This window comes from Vanellus vanellus (assembly GCF_965231255.1).
Source record: "Vanellus vanellus genome assembly, chromosome: 8".
Taxonomy (NCBI): domain Eukaryota; kingdom Metazoa; phylum Chordata; class Aves; order Charadriiformes; family Charadriidae; genus Vanellus; species Vanellus vanellus.
The window spans coordinates 5,281,760-5,300,189 of NC_138913.1; the positions used below are offsets into that span (position 1 = coordinate 5,281,760).

Here is an 18,430-nt window from a genome sequence, read left to right on the forward strand (position 1 = left end):
TTATTTTGCCAAAGACATTTAAATTGAATTATACTAGTATTCTGGTCTAGTATTAGATCACAGCCAAAAATCTCAGCTTTAAGGAAAAACCCTCATTTTATACTGATTTGAACTGCCAGTAGCTTTAAGCACCCAAGTAATTTTAATTTTTCCATTTAATGAATGTTCTGCAGTTCTAGAAAGATGAGTTATGCATTGTTGTTCACATACAGAAAGACAGTCTAACAGATGTAAACTATTTATTGAATATTTGCCACCAATATTGTTAAATACATAATCTTGCAGTTTTCCGCTTTCAAGTTAAAATGTCAGAAACAGAACACCAAATATTTACAATTCTTATAAGGAATGTTACATAATGACACATTAAGGCGTAAATTCTTTTGGCTTATAATTCTGAAAAGAATGATAATAGCAAAAAGTGATGCAAAATCTTCATTGTGAGATTATGATTAAGCTACAATGTTTTACAAAAATATGGTGTAAGATGGCAATAATCCCATTCGAAATCCTGCATTGGGCCCCTCAGGAGGGGCTGATAATTTATACAGTCAAAACTTTAAAATTTACATATAAAGGTACCCTATCCACCATTGAAAAGTACAACTCTCAACATATACAGTTTTCAGGCCACAGTTTTGAAGGTCTGGAGTATCAAGTTGGTTTGATGAATTAGTCGGTTGGCACTTATGAACACATTTATTGCCCTGTTAAAAGAGAAAGATACTGCTTCAGACATTTTTAGAAACATGTCATTCAATAAATACAGCATTAAGTTTGGGCAATAAAAATACTGGCATCTAGGCTCTGCAAATTGGAAGCATATTGATGTTTTACCATATCGTGATTTACCTGAAGCTTACTGCTGGCAAACAGATAGACTTATTTGTATAGCTATGTTTATTGGCAGGAACTTAAAGACTTTGGCTCTCAATCATCATTGACATCTCAATCATTTAGTTCTGGTGTTTTAGCTAACTACAAAAAACAGTGGAACAGATGATCATTAAATGCCTGTTCTTTTCAAAGCTGAACACCTTATCTGCTAGTAATTTAAGAATTTGCAACTCTTTCCTCAAGAAATACTAAGTGCGCATGCATATGGAAGCAATATACTATTCTAGTTATCTTTTTGTTAAGAAAGAGGTGTGGAGTCACTTTTCAGCTCAGTAATGACATCTGTGAGCATGACTATTTTGTTTAGCCCTGTTACTTTCTGGTGGGAGCAGGGTATCTTAGTCAACACGCAGTTCAGACAGATTTAAATTACTTCCAATTCCACAAGGATATGAAATACAAGCCTTACCTCGGATTTCTTGCAATATTGATAATACCTAACACACTTTAAGCTTATGCCCACAATACATAGCTCAGCATTCACTTCACCTAGGGCTAAACAAAGCTCACCTCTTTCAGTATGGTTGGGGTACATGCATAACACATGCAACCCTTTCCTCATGTTTTCAGTCAAATAGTTTTCTCATCAACTGAGACTGTTTATACCTAGTTCATGTGAAAACTTATCTACATATCCGTTCAGTAATCATAAAGCTACCAAGGTCTAAATTTCTCATTTTGGTATCATAATCAAATTTAGCCCCAATTTCAGTAAAAGCAGGAAGAAAAAAAAAAAAAAGAATGCTTTGATAGGAGCAAGGCAGTATTTGCAGCTGGTCTCAAACCATCTCTCTCCTTTAGTAACGCACCATCCCCTGGGTGCTCTTAGTCTTTGCCAAGCTCAACAAGACCAGACATGGAAGGTAGTTCTCATCTTTAAAACAGTAGCAGATAGAACACTTTGGCACTGTCAAAATCTGAGAGGGATACACTCATCATCCGAAACAGTCACTACAGTGAAATAAACAAGAATAGTGACTTCAAAATCCAAGGTGAAGACCTGAAAAAAGCCTCAGTTCGAAGGCTAAAATGTTCAAATATAAAAAGATTAATCAGCTGAGTAGTTTCAAGTACTGGGAAGCACTATAAGGAGCTATAGAGAAAGGACGATAAAAGTATAAATAAAAAAAACAGTACACATGTTTAGGGTTTGCAAGTGATATTTCAAATAGGTAGATTACTTTTTTCAATAAAGCATTCATAAATTTTTGGTCCTTGTATATACACTGAAAAAAAAAACACACAAGGCCATGAAATTTAACTTCAAGTATTCAAATTCAAAGCTAACACTGCACGAGTGTTGCATGGTGGTGCATTTAACAGACTTCCCTTTCCTCAAAGGCATTACAAAGGTAATGAAAGTATTTTAAAGAAGCCATGATTGCCTGAGGACAATGGTGAAGAAAAAAATTAGGCAAGTCCTGAAGGTAGCTTACGCCCAAAAGCTTGTCTTATTTTCCCCCATTAGCTGACAAAACCTTTCATTACATAAAACGTTAGTACAAAAACATACTTACTTTCCATCTTTAAAATAGGTTTTCAGAGTATCACTGAAACTTTTGGAGTATTTTACAAACTCTTTCTTTTGGTGCTCAAGTGCCTAAGAAACAAAAACACCAGGAGTAGAGTCTTAGTTCACATATTATTGGGTACAGTCAGAATCTTGATGTTAAATTGAGAAGAGGATTGGCTAACATTATGTAGGTATAGCAATTTTGATTTATCTTTTTTTAGCAGACGTGCAGAGAAACTGCCCTCTTCCTATAAAACTGCTGAGACCCACCATACAATCCCGTTGTTAAAGTAATATGTTATTGACCAGTTAAGATCTCCTATTCATTCTTTGATCAAAAGGATATGCTTCCTCTTATACCATTAAAATTATTGTATAAAGAGTTATTGCACATACCCGCCGGTTCTGGTATTGGTATTTCTTGAAGACATTATTTACTGTGTCAAGAAGTTCCTTTATTGCACTCGCGATGTCCCTATTTGGCAATAAAAAGATAGTTGTAATAGCCTTAACCTATCCTATTTAAAAGTTGGAATTTAATCCCCCTGTATTAGTCAGATACTTCCCAAAACAGTCTCTACAGAGTAAGTGTCAGACAGGATGTAGCCAGACCAAATGCAAAGAGCTAAACCAGTGACATGGGTATTCAAACTAGGACTCAGAAGTTAATGGGGCTCTTGTTAAAAATCCCCAACTCTGTCCACTCATAAGCGAGTATCAGGCTGGTTTCCAATGGGAACGGTGTTACTAGCATCTCCTACAGCATTTGAACATTCAGGTTTAAATACAAAGTTTGACCCTTCAATCTGCAGAAAAATACATAACACAGTACTTACTTGATTGTCTGAAGAAACCTCACTCTGTCATTGATCTCATCAGGAATCTTACTAAGAATCTGTTTAAGTGCTCGTGCCTTTTCATTAAGATCTTGGAATTCTGGTTCTGGTCTTTCAATCATATACTCTAACAAGAACATATTCAAAAATACCATTAGTTTTTCCTCAAGTCTCTAGTGACAGCTAAAAACACTACTTCACAAAATGCAGCAGTATTGCCATGTTACATTTGAAGGTTAACAGCAAAAAAACAGCCATGGCCAGAAAACTACAGTGAATATACTCTGCATCAATAAAAACACAGTGCAACAATAACCTTTATTATTGCAAGTTGGAAAAAAGAGCCCATCTTACTTGATTTGTGAGACACTGAAGACACTACGCTAACCAAATGCAGTATTAAAATAACTGTCTTCTGTATACTCCCCTTCTCTCACAGTGTAACTACTGCTTCTAATTTGAAGCAGAGAAAAAGAAGGTGAACATTATACTCCATATATGCTTTTTTCTGGTTGTTAGCACTGCAAAAAAATGAACTACGCACACACAAAAACATAGAATCATAGAATGGTTTAGGTTGGAAAGGACCTTGAAGATCATCGAGTTCCAACCCCCCTGCCATAGGCAGGGACACCTCCCACCAGTCCAGGTTGCCCAAGGCCACGTCCAGCCTGGCCTTGAACACCTCCAGGGATGGGGCCTCAACAACCTCTCTGGGCAACCTGTGCCAGTGCCTCACCACCCTCACAGTGAAAAGCCTCTTCCTAACGTTTAATTTGAACCTGCCCTCTTCCAGTTTAAAGCCATTGCCCCTCGTCCTATCACTACATGCCCTAGTAAATTCTAAACATTCATTTTCTTTCTTTCTCTTATTAGTCAAGCATGTTTTTGAGGAGATTTAACTTCTCCCAAAGAGGAATTCAGAAAATACAAATATTCTTCCACGATGCTGAAAAAAAATCTATTAAGAAACAAATAACCTCTTCTGAAAATAGGCATAGATAAATGCATGTTCCTAGTTAACAGTGTAATTAAAAATACACTTATTCAACATGAGAGGTTACCTTCTACATCATCAGCTGCCATACGCAGAAGAGACTCCGTGAAGTTCACGTCCACGCTTTTTTTCTCCAGAATTTTCATAATGATGTCCTGTGTAAGACCTGGATTTTCTTTTTCAGCCTGTACGGCACAGAAAATTTTTATTCTTAAATATGCAAGACACATGAATATTGCAAGCACAAAGGCAGATTTTCATGTAACTTGCTTCGTATACTGCAGGACTTTGCTAGAACCCTTAAAAGTCCAATGCCTTTAAACTAGCCGATTACATTGAAAAACATTCTTCCACTACAACATCCATTTTCATTAGAGTATAACAGTGGTTTTGTATAAACAACTTTTCCAATGAGCCTTTCCACTCATTTCAATTTGAATATGGAAGTTTTTCACAAAATTCTATATTCTGTTACATTTCTGTAAACACTAAGCTTTGAGACAAAGATACTGTATCCATTGGGATTTAATTCACTCAAACACAGGTGCTACTCCCCCATCTTCCATGTAACATTTTACAAGCGTGCCTCTTATGAATCACATCATATGCTCAAACATAATCTTGGAATTGCTTTTTCAGAAAAAAAAACCAAACACTTTTGATTGATGACATATCTAAGTAAAGCTAAGATAGACTAACATTGGAAGTATTCACAATACCTGTGCTGCTATCGGAGTTATGCTGTGTTGAATTAGAATGACGGTGTGTGGTTTTTTTTTTAAGCTAGCACTACCATTTCCACCAATACCTCAGTTTTTACATTATTTACATTCAGCTTAGCTCCTTAACACCAGTTGTAAAAACATTTAACTTTATGAGCTCTAGTTGATACTTAAAACTGTCTAGGTACACTTAAATCTAAGTGTAGAAACAGGGAAGTATTACTTAGTTGCATAGTTCACATGTTAAGATATGTCATGCCTACAATTATTTTTGTTTAAAGAATTTCAAAAGATTACCACTTCAATAAAGCAGTATAAAGGAGAATCTGTATTTTTCATTCTTTAGGAATATAATATAAAAGTTAGAAGAATCTTTTTTCCATTTACTGTTGGATACAAACATAAGCATTGAATTTATCCTCATCCACAAAATAATCCCATTACCATTCACTTTGTAAACCATTTTCAAAGTCTGCCCACGTGCCTTTTTCTCATGAGCACCTATTCTACATAATCTCGTCATATTTAGACTATCTTTATGACCTTTGCTGACTGATTCCTCATTTAAGCTTTTGTACTACATCAACAAGACAAGATTCTGTTTGTTTAAAATTGCTCAGTATGCTTGTATCATTCAGAATTCTAGTCATAAAATTTTCAGACATCTCGAATTTACAGTCCATCTAATTCCCCCCTTTATTTTTATACTGTTGGATCAAGGATGCAGTCTTCAAACATGAGGACACAAGGAAACAAGACAGCTGATTTTTTCGCTTCATCATGTATGGTTTACCTTTTAAACAATCATTCTCCAGTATAAGTTACTTCTCACCTTAATAAAAGCTGCTCTCAGCGTCTGAGCTGCAGATAGATTTACTCTTTCTAGCTGCAACAGAAGTTTAGAATTATTAGCGATTCTAATGTTATCAGAACAAGTTAAGTACTCATGGCTTGCTTTATATTGATAATGAAAACAGGAACTGACAGAAGCATTCAAATTGCTGGTCTCATTTGAGGGAGAGATACTATAAAGTTTGATCAAAATAAATACATTAAATAACAACATTATAAAATAAAAACATTAAAATCAAACATGTCACTAGATGTATTTTGCGTTTATCCAGCCTACAGCAGAAGTCTAGCAGAAGCTTTGAGAACATCTTGACCATCTCTGATACTTGCAGAAGAATAAATATCCTATTAAGTTATGGCCATCAGCAGTAAAATTAAAATGTATCAAGCTGTTCACAGGTACATGTTCAACTGTATGTTACTTCCTGCCACAGGAGGCAGGACCTATCAGGTTTGTGAAAATCCTCTGTAAAAGGTAAGAAAAAAGATCAGGGCCAAGACAACTAGCAATCTTTGTTAAGCATGAAATCATATTCATGGAAAGAAGGGTAAAACAATGCATAGAAAAAAGATGTTAGACACAAAGCTTTTCCAATCAAGGTAAGCAAACTGTTACCGTGATCATGTTTCCCAATGTAAAGAGGATTATTACATTCTAAAGCAAAATGTAACTTACCTCATTAAAGACAGGGTACATGACAGCATAGAGAGGCATGGAAACCATAGAAGTGGTCTCTGCTTCATTCTTCATCTCTTCCATTGTCATCCTCATTCAAAGACCCACTTCTCAAGGAAAATACTATAGAAGCAAAAAACTCCTCATTCACTGAAATGTTTCTTCTTTTTCCTCGTTGTGCAAGAATACTTGAAGAACTTGGAAAATATGTTGTCCTTAGGTCGTGCAAGGAAAAAAACAAAACGCAATTATGAATGGTAATGACTGACAGGTTCTAAAAATGAAAAGGCACAGAACAACATTGGTTTGTTACTGCCTAGAAGCTAGGAATTACTTATGAGTTGAGTAAATATGGAATGACTACTTCATGTAACTTTAAAACCCTAATTGAAATCTATTAAGTGAATGGGTATTTTAAAGCTTAAGGTACTACCAAAACCATTTTACTTCAAGTTCTTATGGAATTAATTTTCCTGAAAGAATTGATGTTATTTGATAAGTAGTACAAAAATCTTGCCACCACTTGTAAGCAGCAGCATAAGATTCCTGATCACTCACATATATATAAAGCTTGAAAAGCATTACATGCTGTAAACCCCAAACCCATACAGACGCATAATGACAATTAACATTAAGACTACCTATAAATATTCCACATTTTTACATATGTATCAAGCTGCGCTTCTGCTGGAGATCAGTGCCCACTTTCTACCCATAATACCACATCTTTGGTTTTATACCAGCAGAATTCTTAAGTTGTGTTTCCACCCTGCGTGTGTCAACAGCTATGTTAACTCAATGGAAAATTATTGTTCCAGTAACTGAACCTAGGTTTTGAAAGTTCTCCGCCCAGTCCAGCTCATCATATCCAACATGAAGAGATCATTCCTCAGACCTTGAAATTATGTGGAAAAGAAAAACATCACACTTACAGTTCATAAGAAGCCTTTGTTACAGCCTGCTATATTTTCTGTTCATAAGACTATTTTTAAATATTTTATATAACATAATTGAGTTTAAAGATCTAAAGTCTAAGTTAAGAATAAAGATACATAGATAAGAATTTTAATTTTTAGATTTGCTTGGAGGAGCAATGCACCAGAGGTTCTTTTCCTCCTAACAAGCTTCAGAAGCTTTTATTGATATTTTAGTAAGACATGAAAAAAGTGAAGTTTTTAAGAAACAGCAGAAGCTACTACAGTAATCAATATAACTTCCCAATAGTTTAAACAGGTTAAAAATGCCAAGATATTTTTTCAAGCTAAATTCCTCATTTTGCTCTGCACTGGCTAAAAACCTTCAGGCTGTTTAAAAAGAAGAACAGATATTCTCTTTTTGCCCAAGGCAGGTATATAGTAGTTTAGCTATAATTATACAAGTGAAATTTGTTATTGATTCCAGTAAACACAGAGAACTTGGATGACTATCATGCATGTCTCATCTGAGCATGTCATTAGGCAGTATGAATGTACTCAAAAGTGAGAAAACAAGTGAACAACTTGTCACAATGCAGTAGCAGCCAACAGTTACAACACGATTAGAAAAAAAATTAAACATGACTATAGTAACTAGTAGCAGCTCTTTATACAGGTCTTCTGACATGGACTACTCATTGCAAAATCTCATCTTTGTTTCTCTTACTTTTCCAACCCTTCCACATGACATACCTGAGCAGGTTCCTATAGCCACAGACAGGATTACTGAGACTTTAAAAAGGGGTCTGTGTAGACAAGATACATCCATACGGATGGAATTGCAAAAATCAGGACTCTCACCTACCCTGTAGATATTTTACAGCTGTCAAGAACATAGAAGAATACAAGTGAATATTTGTCATTCCTCAAAAAGTTGAGGATCTTTAAAGAACTTGGTTCAGAGTTACATAAATTCATGCAAGGTCTACTCACATGGAGGGAAGGGAACTTGTCTGAACAAGTTTTCACTCACAACTGCAAGTACAAGCTGTCCCATTTATTATACATACATATTCCCTGCACTGAAGACTCTGGCATGAGAGGGGCAGAGTGGATGGAAAGTGGTTTGTTTTACTGTGTAATCCTGTGCTTCTGGAAGTTCAGTAAAAACATATGCTCACACAAAATACTACACTAACAAGCACCACTAAAGACAGCATTCACAGATTAATTTACTGCAAGTTTTTATCTAGAGTACCATATTCTCAACAGAATAACAGTTAAATCAGGTCATTGAACGTTGTTCTAGTCTACCCAAAAGATTTTTGATCATAGGAAGAAGGGGGAAAAAAAAGGACAAAATAATACGTTGTTTTTGTGAGTTAGCAGTATCCACAAAGAAAAGGAAACACTAACTGAAATGATGGATTTTGATGACGATGAAAACCTATTACACTGTGGACTACCACGAAGAACTCATTTTCTCCTGAAGAGCTGTAAGCTTTTGTTACTAATCCACGGTACAGTTAAACCCTCCATATAAAAACAATTATATGCCATCTATTACCTCTTTACCGGACACTGACATTCTTCAAACAAAATATAAATCCAAGGTTTTGTCTTAACACAAAGGATACAAGCATTGTGACTGAAGAGGTAGAATTAAATATACACGCACACAAGAAATACTTAGGAACATTACATACTTTTGTTGCCAACATATGAAAAGAAATATATTCAATGTATCATGCTGGCTGTTCGTTATTCCACAAATCTTCCTGTTTTCCAGAAGATACACTAGGTAGTGTCATACCATCATGCAAGTATCCGACTGCTAACATGGCCACACCATTTGTCTTTGCAGCTAAGGATCAACTTCTTCACATACTTCAGATGTAACTCAGATGCACTGCAGTCTTTGCTAGTAGTTAAACAGCAAGGATAAAATTTTTCACAAAACCCACACATTTATTTGCATTACAGAAAAATAGTTTGTCTCAACTGCACTAAACCACACACAAGTATCTTTGAAGAAGGTCTCAATTCTGACTACAGACCATGACCCCAGGAAAACTGAAGTTTCTGTTCTATCATTTAAAGAAATTATTAGAAAGTCCATTAGCCTTCAAAATGGCCTGAATAAAGCCAAAGCTTAACACACATTATCATGCAGCAACTCTGAGCTTTCAGTATTTCTTTTGGTATATGATCAAAAGCAGCCATCTGCACAGCTGCCAAGCTTTATGGCAACACTGTCTTCTAAACACTTAACTTCAGTTCACCACAACCTCAAAAGAGTCTTTTATTTGAGAAGAGTTTACCCTAGTTTCACCTGCCAATTGTTTTTTTTACATTCTCAAAAAAATGGCATAAGGTTCCACAAGAGGGTGATTTATTAGAACAGCACATTGTAGTCATGTAGTTCAGGAAATCCTGGCAAATTGCTGCAAGATGCAAAAAAGGTGTTAGTTAGCTGGCAAACTTGTTAATTGGTCTGAAGGGGAAGACAAGAAGAAGATAGTGGGATATGCAGTCTGGAACAGACAGACTGCCAAATATAAATCTACATGCAAGCCTGATCTTTTCTGTTACAGTGATTCCACAGATCAAAATCTGTATATAAAAAACTAGAAGTCATGTTTCATGCTACATCAACAGATGAAAACAACCATGAGAGAGAATCTACAGAATGATATAGGGAATTTAAAGAGAATCTGAGTTTGAAAACTACACTAAGATGCCAGCTAATACAATCCTGTTGCTCAGTCTTAAGCCATCGAACACATCAAGCTGTATTCCAAGAGATGTACTAACATGAAGTATATACTTTCAATGTCAGTACGAGTTTTACATTCTAACTTTTAAGCTCTAGCACCGAAATGTTATCCCAGCTATTCAGGAAACAGAGAGAACTGGTACATTTCAGATGAGGAACGAGTCTGGAAGGATTCTTTAATAGACCTATTCCCTCATATCCACCCAATGACATTTTAAATCATTCAACTGAACTTTATCAGAAAAAAACTACATTAAGATAAACTTCCTGTAAGACAAAAGGGGTAAATAGCAATAGATACCACACTTCCCAAAATGTATTACTGTTATCAGCATCTAATGTGATAATTTGCTTTCTCTAATCTATGTTATTTACTGACAGACTTTTGGTCATGCACCAAAATCAAGCAGCAGAACGGCAGAGCTACTTCATAAGAATATAACCATCACAGAGTACCCTAATCTTCCCCAAACCCATACCTGCTCATTGGCCAGTGTGAAAACAAGCAAGGATTCCATGAAAGAAAGGTGTTTGTTTAACGCTATCTTTTGAAACAGGGTTTAAGGAGAAGAGAGCAGAGTCTGGTGATTACAACATTTAAAGAGTTTTAAAACAACAGAAACATTAATTAGGTATCAGTTGGCAGGATTTTAATCTTCAGTTATGTCATCAGTAGATCTACCTATGCACTGATGTTGTCTCTATTCCTTTCTGCAGGCTGCATCTACCTTAGATCTGGAAAACTTTAAGCACCTAGACATTAATACTCTTTTCTTAAAAAAAAAAAAAAAAAAAAAAAGTACTAAAGAGGAACAAGGCCTGAGGTACTGATCTAACAGAATGATTATTTCAGTGGTTGGCTACTAGCAAAAATTACAGCTCTATTCCTTCTAGAAAAGGCTATGCTTACTGCCAAGAAGTTCTGCTCCACTTTTTGCGGTGAGGATTCAAGAGGAGATTCTACCTTTAACCTGATCTGAACCCCCTGAGTTACCAGCAAAAGTAATTGAAATGCAGGAAGAAAGAGTGGGGGGAAAGGAAATAGCAGCATGAATTTCAGCCTGAATTCAGAGACAAATAGGAGCCAAGCTCTTTGCAAAACCAATGTGCATGGGAGGAGAGAATTTATGTAATTTACTAATTACAGTTGCAAATTTTACAGAAGGAAAAAAAATTGCAGAGTATGCTCCTTTGACTATATACATACCCCATGCATAAGCTTGGGTAACTAAGTTTCCCTTATTAATGGTCGCTTAGAAGAAATTAAAAAAACCCTCCACACTCCACCTTGTCAGATGGTAACTTACCTGCCACCACTGTATTTCAGTTACACATTGTAATTATTTCCCAATGTGTAACTTAGACTATATTGTACAAAGCTTAATGGCTTTATGCTTCAGATAGAGAGCTACTTTCCTTCTTTTTAAAACTGAGGTGTCTTCATGACAGTATGGTTGAATTAATTTGAATTGGCATACAGATCAACTGCTACAACTATCTCAGTATTTTAAAATCAGTAAAGATAACAAGAAACTTAAAAAAAGGTACTCTATTGCGCTGGTTCCATATTCTATTAACTCTTATACCCAGCAGAAGAGTGCTGGTTATAAGCACTCTTTCACTGAGGAGTTAATAAAAGGAATGTCACCAGAAAACAGCATTGAAGTTTTAAAAGTATCTTTAAATGCCTCTCGCTAGAATAGAGATAGGCAGTTTTCAAACATCTCCACACACATATAATAGCCACTCACAGTTGATTTCACTCTGACAAAGCATAACTGCTTATGCATTTTATTATCGTAAGAACAATTTGTATGACTAATACAGAAATCATGTGAACTTGCAATAAACCTATCTATTTTTAAAATCACATTAACTTTAAAAAAAAAAAAAACAACAAAATCCAAGCCTACTCTGAAGTCAGGCTGACAATTAGTTCATATTCTTTTGCAATGCTGAACTTCAAAATGGAAGTGATTTAGTCTGTCCCAATACACCCTGTTTCTGTGTCTGCCTACCACATATTAAACTACAGCCTCCTGGACTGTGCCCCAGTTTTAGTCGTTAGCAACATTAAAATTATTATACAGTGTAACTGAAACAGGTCATGGTTCTTAGCATATATAAGCACAACAGCATATCCCTGTTTCTTTTTCCCTCTTTGGGAATGTGAAAGCAAAGCTATTATGCTATCAAATGCTAACAGGTAAGACACGGTTTCAAGCATTCAAATACATTCCAACAAGTAAACAAATACCAGCGGGCAATTAGTCCCTCAGATAACAGGAACAGCACAAACCTGGCCCACGGTTTCAGCCATCTGCCTGTGCCCCAGTAGATGTAAGCTACAGGAAGGCAACCAACCAACCTCACCAGCTAAGTGAGCGGTTTAATGGGACACCTGAACACTGAAGGTCTCCCCGGAGTGTTCAGTCACCCGGAGGAGCACAGCCCAGGCTATCCGCCCTCCCTGCCCGGCACTTCGGCGTCCCGCTGCCGAGCGGAGGTTTGCGGGAAGGCGCCGAGATGCCTCGTTCTCTGCCCCCACCTGAGGCGGCACTGACCGCGCCGCTGCCGCTCACCGCAGCCACCTGACAGCGCTCCGCTCCCACGTTAGGACGAGCTAAAAATAATAACACATCCGGGCCTACGCTCCCCAGGCCCGGGCGGCCCCCCCCGGCCACTCTCCCGGGGCTCGGCCCAGGGGCCTACAGCCCAGGGAATCCCTCTCAGCCGCTCCCCCCGCCCCGTATAGGGGAGGGCCCCAACCCAGCCCGGGGACGGAGGGCAGCGGGAAGGACGGGGAGAAGGGCAGGCCCCGGCTGCCCCCCCCCGCCGCGCCCCGGGGCGGGAGGAAACGGGGCCGGACCCTCTCCCTGGTAGGGAGGGGACGGGACACCCTCCGCCCTCCCCGCACGGTGAGGCCCAAGGCCGGGCTCACCTGCGGCCAGGAGCTACCGCCGCTCCTCCGCCCGCCCCTCGGCCAGGCCCCGATCCTGGGAAGAGTTTTACGCTCCCAGCGCGGCGCAGCCCCGAAAGGCGAGCCAGGCCCTGCGCAAACACACTAGCGGACACCTCCCCCCGTTCCCTCGCCCCAAACGCCCTCGCTCCTCTGCGGCCACACGCCGGGAAAGGAAGGACAGCGGCGGGGCATGGTATAGCATGGTATAGCACGGTATAGCACCTCACCTCCCCCCCCGACCCACGGAGCTCTCGAGTGGGCTTCGCCGCCCCGCCGGAAGCGCCTACGAGGAGGAAGCGTCCGCTGCTGTTACCACACACCAGGCGTTGTCCGGAACTAACCGGCGGCCGCGCGGGCCCCTGGGGTTTGTAGTCCGCCACCCGTGACTACAAGCCCCACAATGCCCCGCGGCGCCGGGGCCGCGGGGCGGGGGCGGAGACAGGCAGGGGAGAAGGAGAAGGGGGGGGGGGACCGTCCAATCGGAGAGCGGGACCGGCGGGGGAGGGCGGGGCCTCCAAGGGGCGGGGCAGGGCGGGGAGACTACCCAGGCGTTGGCGGCGCTGGGCGCACACCCGCGGCGGAGCGCGGAGCGGTGGGTGTGCGGCTGTAGCAGCAGCGGCGGGCGGGTGAGTGAGTGCGCTCGTCTGCGCTGCTAGTGGTATTGGGGGGTGGGTGTGTCTGTGCGGGCGGCGGCTCCGGTTTGTTTATTAAACTAGGTGAAGCTTTCCGCGGCTGTTTCGCATAGGAGGAGCGCCTTCCTACGCAGGGGGCCGCCGGCGAGAGCGGAGGGGCGGCACACCCCGGGCTTGCGCCGCGCGGGAAGGCGCCGCCGCGGCGTTCCGTTAGCGGGTGAGGAGAGGGAGCGAGCGAGCGAGCGAGCGAGCGGGGGGAGGCTGCGCCCGCCTCAGAGGGGGGGGAGGCTGTGCCCGCCTTGAGGGGAGGTTGCGGCCGCCTGAGGTGCAGGGGGGAGGCTGTGCCCCCCTCTGGGGAGGGAAGGCTGTGCCTGCCTGAGGTGGCGGCGTTTGGGAACGGAGGTGCTTCCCCGCCAGTCTGAGGACTTCGGGGGGGGGGGATGGGGGGGGTAAACAACCCCAAAACCCCTGTCAGGTGTGCGGTCACCCTTCGTCTCTCCTCCCGGCGGCAGCGCCGGGGGCAGGAGGGGGGGAAGCGGCTGGCGCCTGCCGGGAGCTGAGGCGTCCTCGGCCCCGCTCGCCCGAGCACTTTGTTTTTTCAAGTTAAACTGTGGTAAGTGTGGCAGCAGTCGTTCTCAAAACCGCGTCCGTGCTGAAGAAGGTAGTGTCGTGCAGGTCTGTGCGGCTTTTTGGTCGCTCCCCGACCGCAGCGGTGCGCCTGAAAGCCGCCTCTGAGGGGGCTTCGCTCCCGGGTGGCACCGCTTGTTCCCTTCATCTGCTCAATTTTCTGCAGACGGTATGTGCATACGGAGTATTTTGTCTTTTGGCTGTTACAAAAAATGAAGTAAACTTGTATATTCTTTGTCGATGCATTTTTTAAAATACTTTTTTTTTTTTTAAATACTGATCAGCATTATCTAATGTTAAGAAGGCACGTGAATTCCGATGCGAACAAGTGCTAAACTTGTCAAACACTGGGTGTAACTTCTCGCAGCAGTGAGATGACAAAGGGGGGAAGATTTTGATGACAGATTCTGTGGGAACAGACAGATCATGTGCACACACGTGTCTATATATGTTACCGGTCCCCATCACCTTCCTGTAGGTGAGCAAGAAGATGGGGGGGGGGGGGGGAAGAAGAGTTAAAAAAAAAAAAAAAAAAAGCACCTGGGTTGTTGTACTTTATTACATGTACTGAATTTTCTCCTCCACACAACTCCTTGGTTTTGGTTTAACCAGATCTATGTATGAAATCTTGGTATTAAAGGGCTACTTGAAACTTGGGTGGTGTGTATGAGTTGCCTATTACTAATGGGCTACTATTTCTGATTCCTCAATTCTTGTTTCATCATTTTTGATGTGATCAGTACTTCAGTCTAACAGAAAATGATGTCATTCTGCTTAGGTGAGAGACATTTACCAGAATGTCATAGCATAGATTGAGCCCAAGTGCATGTCTATGGTATCTTATCCTTTCAGTGAAATTAGTATGTTTTAATGTAAAGCTACAAAGCTGCAGTCCTACTGGTGCTAATACTTAAAATAGAATATGCTATCCTGCTCCATCAATTTTGTGATACTTTAGACTCCAGATTCTGTTTTGTTTTGTTTTTTAAGCAGTGAGCTCTTGGACCAGTTTCACACTTTCCTATTTTTATGCCAGTTGTGGCTTGGATGAGTGTGATGAGGAATAATTGCCAAGGAGTTGAGGTGAGGGAAGGAGGTTACTGGCTTTTTGTTTAAGCTGTGGGTTGCCTACAGAGTCACACAGGGCAACTTAAGAGGTAATACACGGTGAAGGCTTGTGGCAGTGTCGAGTTTGCTACTAAATGCAGTCATGAGTTCCAAAACTTACCTTCACAAGACTTCCCAGCTTATGTATTCACATTCTTAAGCCGAGTTTGAGGTAGAATTTGTTTTTTTTAACTGGCTTTGACTATGTCTCCCCATTTACCATTTTCATCGAATGATTTGATTACATGTATGTGAAAATATTCATGAAGCTGTCAGTCATCTACTTTCATATTCATTGTTGAAACCACACAACATCTCGTGTGTCTGTTGGCCTACTGAATGCTTTAGCTACCTAGGACCGTGTGTCTGTGAACACCAACCACATAGTTGTAATAACACTTTTGAAATTTATTCTGCAGATGTAAATGTCATGTTTATGTGTAGTTTAATTCAACTTCTAATCTTATATATCACAAAATATACCAGTGGAGAGGAGTTAGTGCTGGTAGGATTCTTCACACCAAGATCTAGCTACTCTTAGATCTTTGAAGTCCTTTTCAGCTAATGTATCTCATGTTTTTTTCTCAAAATTTAAAATTTGTTTTTTGGTTGCTTATCATCCACGAAGACACATTTTGGGAGTGGCTGAATGCCTTCTAAAATAATTTCTGGCAATCCACGTTCTGTGTAGGCAATACGTTATTCTGTCTCTGTAAACCATAGGCTGAATATGAATTAATATAGGGTATGTTTGTTCTGTACTCAGTCTTTAGGCTGTCCTCATCTTCATTATGCTGCATTAAAAATTAGTGTGTAAGCAAGGATTTAAAAGTGCCTGGTTTTCTTTATTTAGTATACACTTGCATCTCTCTGATGCAGCCAGTATCTTTGATTACATGTCAGATGGTAGGGAAAGACGTCTATATAGTAAACTGTGACTAGTGAGAATTCAGGATTGTTCCTCAAATACATGAAAGACCAGAGTAGTTAATTTAAATTTGGAAATATCTTTAAAATATTTGGGTTTAATTTGTGTCTTTTGAGTGCTGTTAGTCTTGTGAACTGGATGACAGAAGATTAGTGGAACTTGGGGTGGACGTAATGTAACATGCATTCCTGCAGGAGGAAAAGAAATACTTTCTGAATCTTGAACGATTGACTTGACAGAACAACACATTTTCTTTAAATTTCTTTCTAAAATTGTGCTGGAAATAATGAAACAATCCTCTTCAAGGCAAACAAAAAAAAAATCACACAAGTAAAAAGGGTGATGTTTTAGACTTATTTTCCCTCTGTACTTGGTATTTAAAGCAGTACAAAATGATGTAAGTAAACTGCATCAATCACATTAGGAATGCACAACTTTTTATACTGTAAATAGCTTAGTACAGTTGTTAGAAAGGGGTTTTATGTTGGAGAAGGTCTGTAATGACACAGTACTTTGAGAAGTCAAGTAGGATGAATGCCTGTATGAAATCCCTTCAGTTTCCTGACTGCACTGAAAGAATGCCATGTCATCTCTTTTCATTTTCCCTCCCCAAAATTCTGTTTCTATAAAGGTAATTGCATATTGTGCTAAACGTAAACGTAGATAAGCTAATCTGTGCATTTTGTTAATAAGTAAAGCTACACTACATTGCATTTTTTCAAACTAAATGTTTCAATTTCTTTTCTCTGTTAGTGTCATACACATGCATGCATTCTGCTCCTTGTTGATCCCTCCGCCCAGCCAAAATCAGAGGTACGTGGCGGAAGTTGTCTGGTGACTCTGCATTTAAAAGCAGTGAACTCCCTTGCAGCGTGGTCGCTGCCTGGCTTCACTGTGCTGTGCAACAGTACTGTTCTTTACTGCCTGTTTGTGTTTTGAGTAGTTCTGAATAAGCATCTCGGTTGGTGGCCTTAATAGATTATGTATGATAAAGAATTGTTCTATGTGGTGTGATTGAAATATCAACTGTAAGGTCGTGTCCTGCTTTGTTTAATACACTTCAAAGCTAATGATTATGAAAACTGTAGACTGTGGCTAATGTGATGATAAAAGCTGCGCGAGTTATCTGCGTCCCTTTTGGTCTTTTAGAGTCATTGCACAGCAGCTGTAGCTATGAGATGGGAAAAGTGAAAATTTTGTATTGATACAAGCTAGTGAGTTAAATATGTGTCTGGCTTTTGGGTTAATAAGATTTGACGTCCTGTGCTGTAAAGGATTTTTGGTTTAGTTGAGTGTATAAATATTATGATAATTCTTGAGAGATATCTTTTCAAACCTTGAGACTATTCTTTCATGAACAATCAAGAATGACAAGTAATATTCTGGCTAGAAGTTAAATGATGCGGTTATATTCAGTTTTAACCAAACAGCTAGCCTATTAATTGGAAGACATCTCTCCATGTATTTATGTACTTCAGCCCTGCAATTTTTCCACCATTACATCTAAACAAACAATTGCTTAATAATGTAAAGTGTTTCTAATCTGCTGTGTATGTCTGACAAATCTAAACTCATCATGACTTGATGGGGCTAATGAACAACTGGCTGCTTCTGGAAAGGTCAGTTCTGTCAGAAATTAAACTGAAACTGTACCATGTGTGCAGTGGGTTTTCTTAGATATACAAAACCAGGCACTTGTTAGCTAGGAATGATCTCTATAAACTTCGGAAGAACTTCTCTTCCTTTGCTCTTCTGTTTTCATCTATTTTTGTCATCCATCTCTCTGTATGTGCAGTGGGTTTGGGGGACTTCCTTGTCTGAGAAGACTATAGTTTCCGTTCTGACTTTTTTGAGCAACGTATTTAAGGCTTTATTTTGCTTTTGGAATTCTGACTGAATTCTGCTAATTTTGCTCAGACACACCAGGAAAGCAAAAACTTTAATTGCCTTTGTAATAAGATAATATGCCTGAACACTCATTAGTTGCACTT

At 39.8% G+C, this 18,430-nt stretch overlaps 1 protein-coding gene across 2 annotated transcripts; it reads right to left on the reverse strand.

Annotated features, from left to right (window-relative positions):
• Window positions 1-222: 222 nt before the first annotated feature.
• Window positions 223-13,464, reverse strand: PDCD10 (programmed cell death 10). 2 transcript variants are annotated; one of them, XM_082487111.1, is made up of 8 exons: window positions 13,373-13,464; window positions 6,494-6,708; window positions 5,798-5,851; window positions 4,311-4,428; window positions 3,247-3,373; window positions 2,807-2,885; window positions 2,415-2,497; window positions 223-707 (listed from the first exon to the last, which is right to left on the reverse strand). In XM_082487111.1, exons 2-8 carry the CDS (start codon window positions 6,587-6,589, stop codon window positions 626-628), a joined length of 639 nt encoding a protein of 212 aa, XP_082343237.1. In that variant the 5' UTR covers window positions 6,590-6,708; window positions 13,373-13,464; the 3' UTR covers window positions 223-625. The 2 variants fall into 2 exon arrangements, with proteins under 2 accessions (XP_082343237.1, XP_082343238.1); XM_082487112.1 differs by lacking the exon at window positions 13,373-13,464 and adding an exon at window positions 8,161-8,316.
• Between the last annotated feature and the right edge of the window lie 4,966 nt (window positions 13,465-18,430).

Bases quoted from the DNA above. Each gene is read 5' to 3' on its own strand.
- PDCD10 (XM_082487111.1), bottom strand. From the start codon at position 6,589: ATGAGGATGACAATGGAAGAGATGAAGAATGAAGCAGAGACCACTTCT. The intron at 4,429-5,797 runs GTGAGAAGTAAC...TGTGCCGTACAG, and splicing joins TGAGAGCAGCTTTTATTAAG to GCTGAAAAAGAAAATCCAGG. The intron at 3,374-4,310 runs GTAACCTCTCAT...TGTTCTTGTTAG, and splicing joins GGCAGCTGATGATGTAGAAG to AGTATATGATTGAAAGACCA.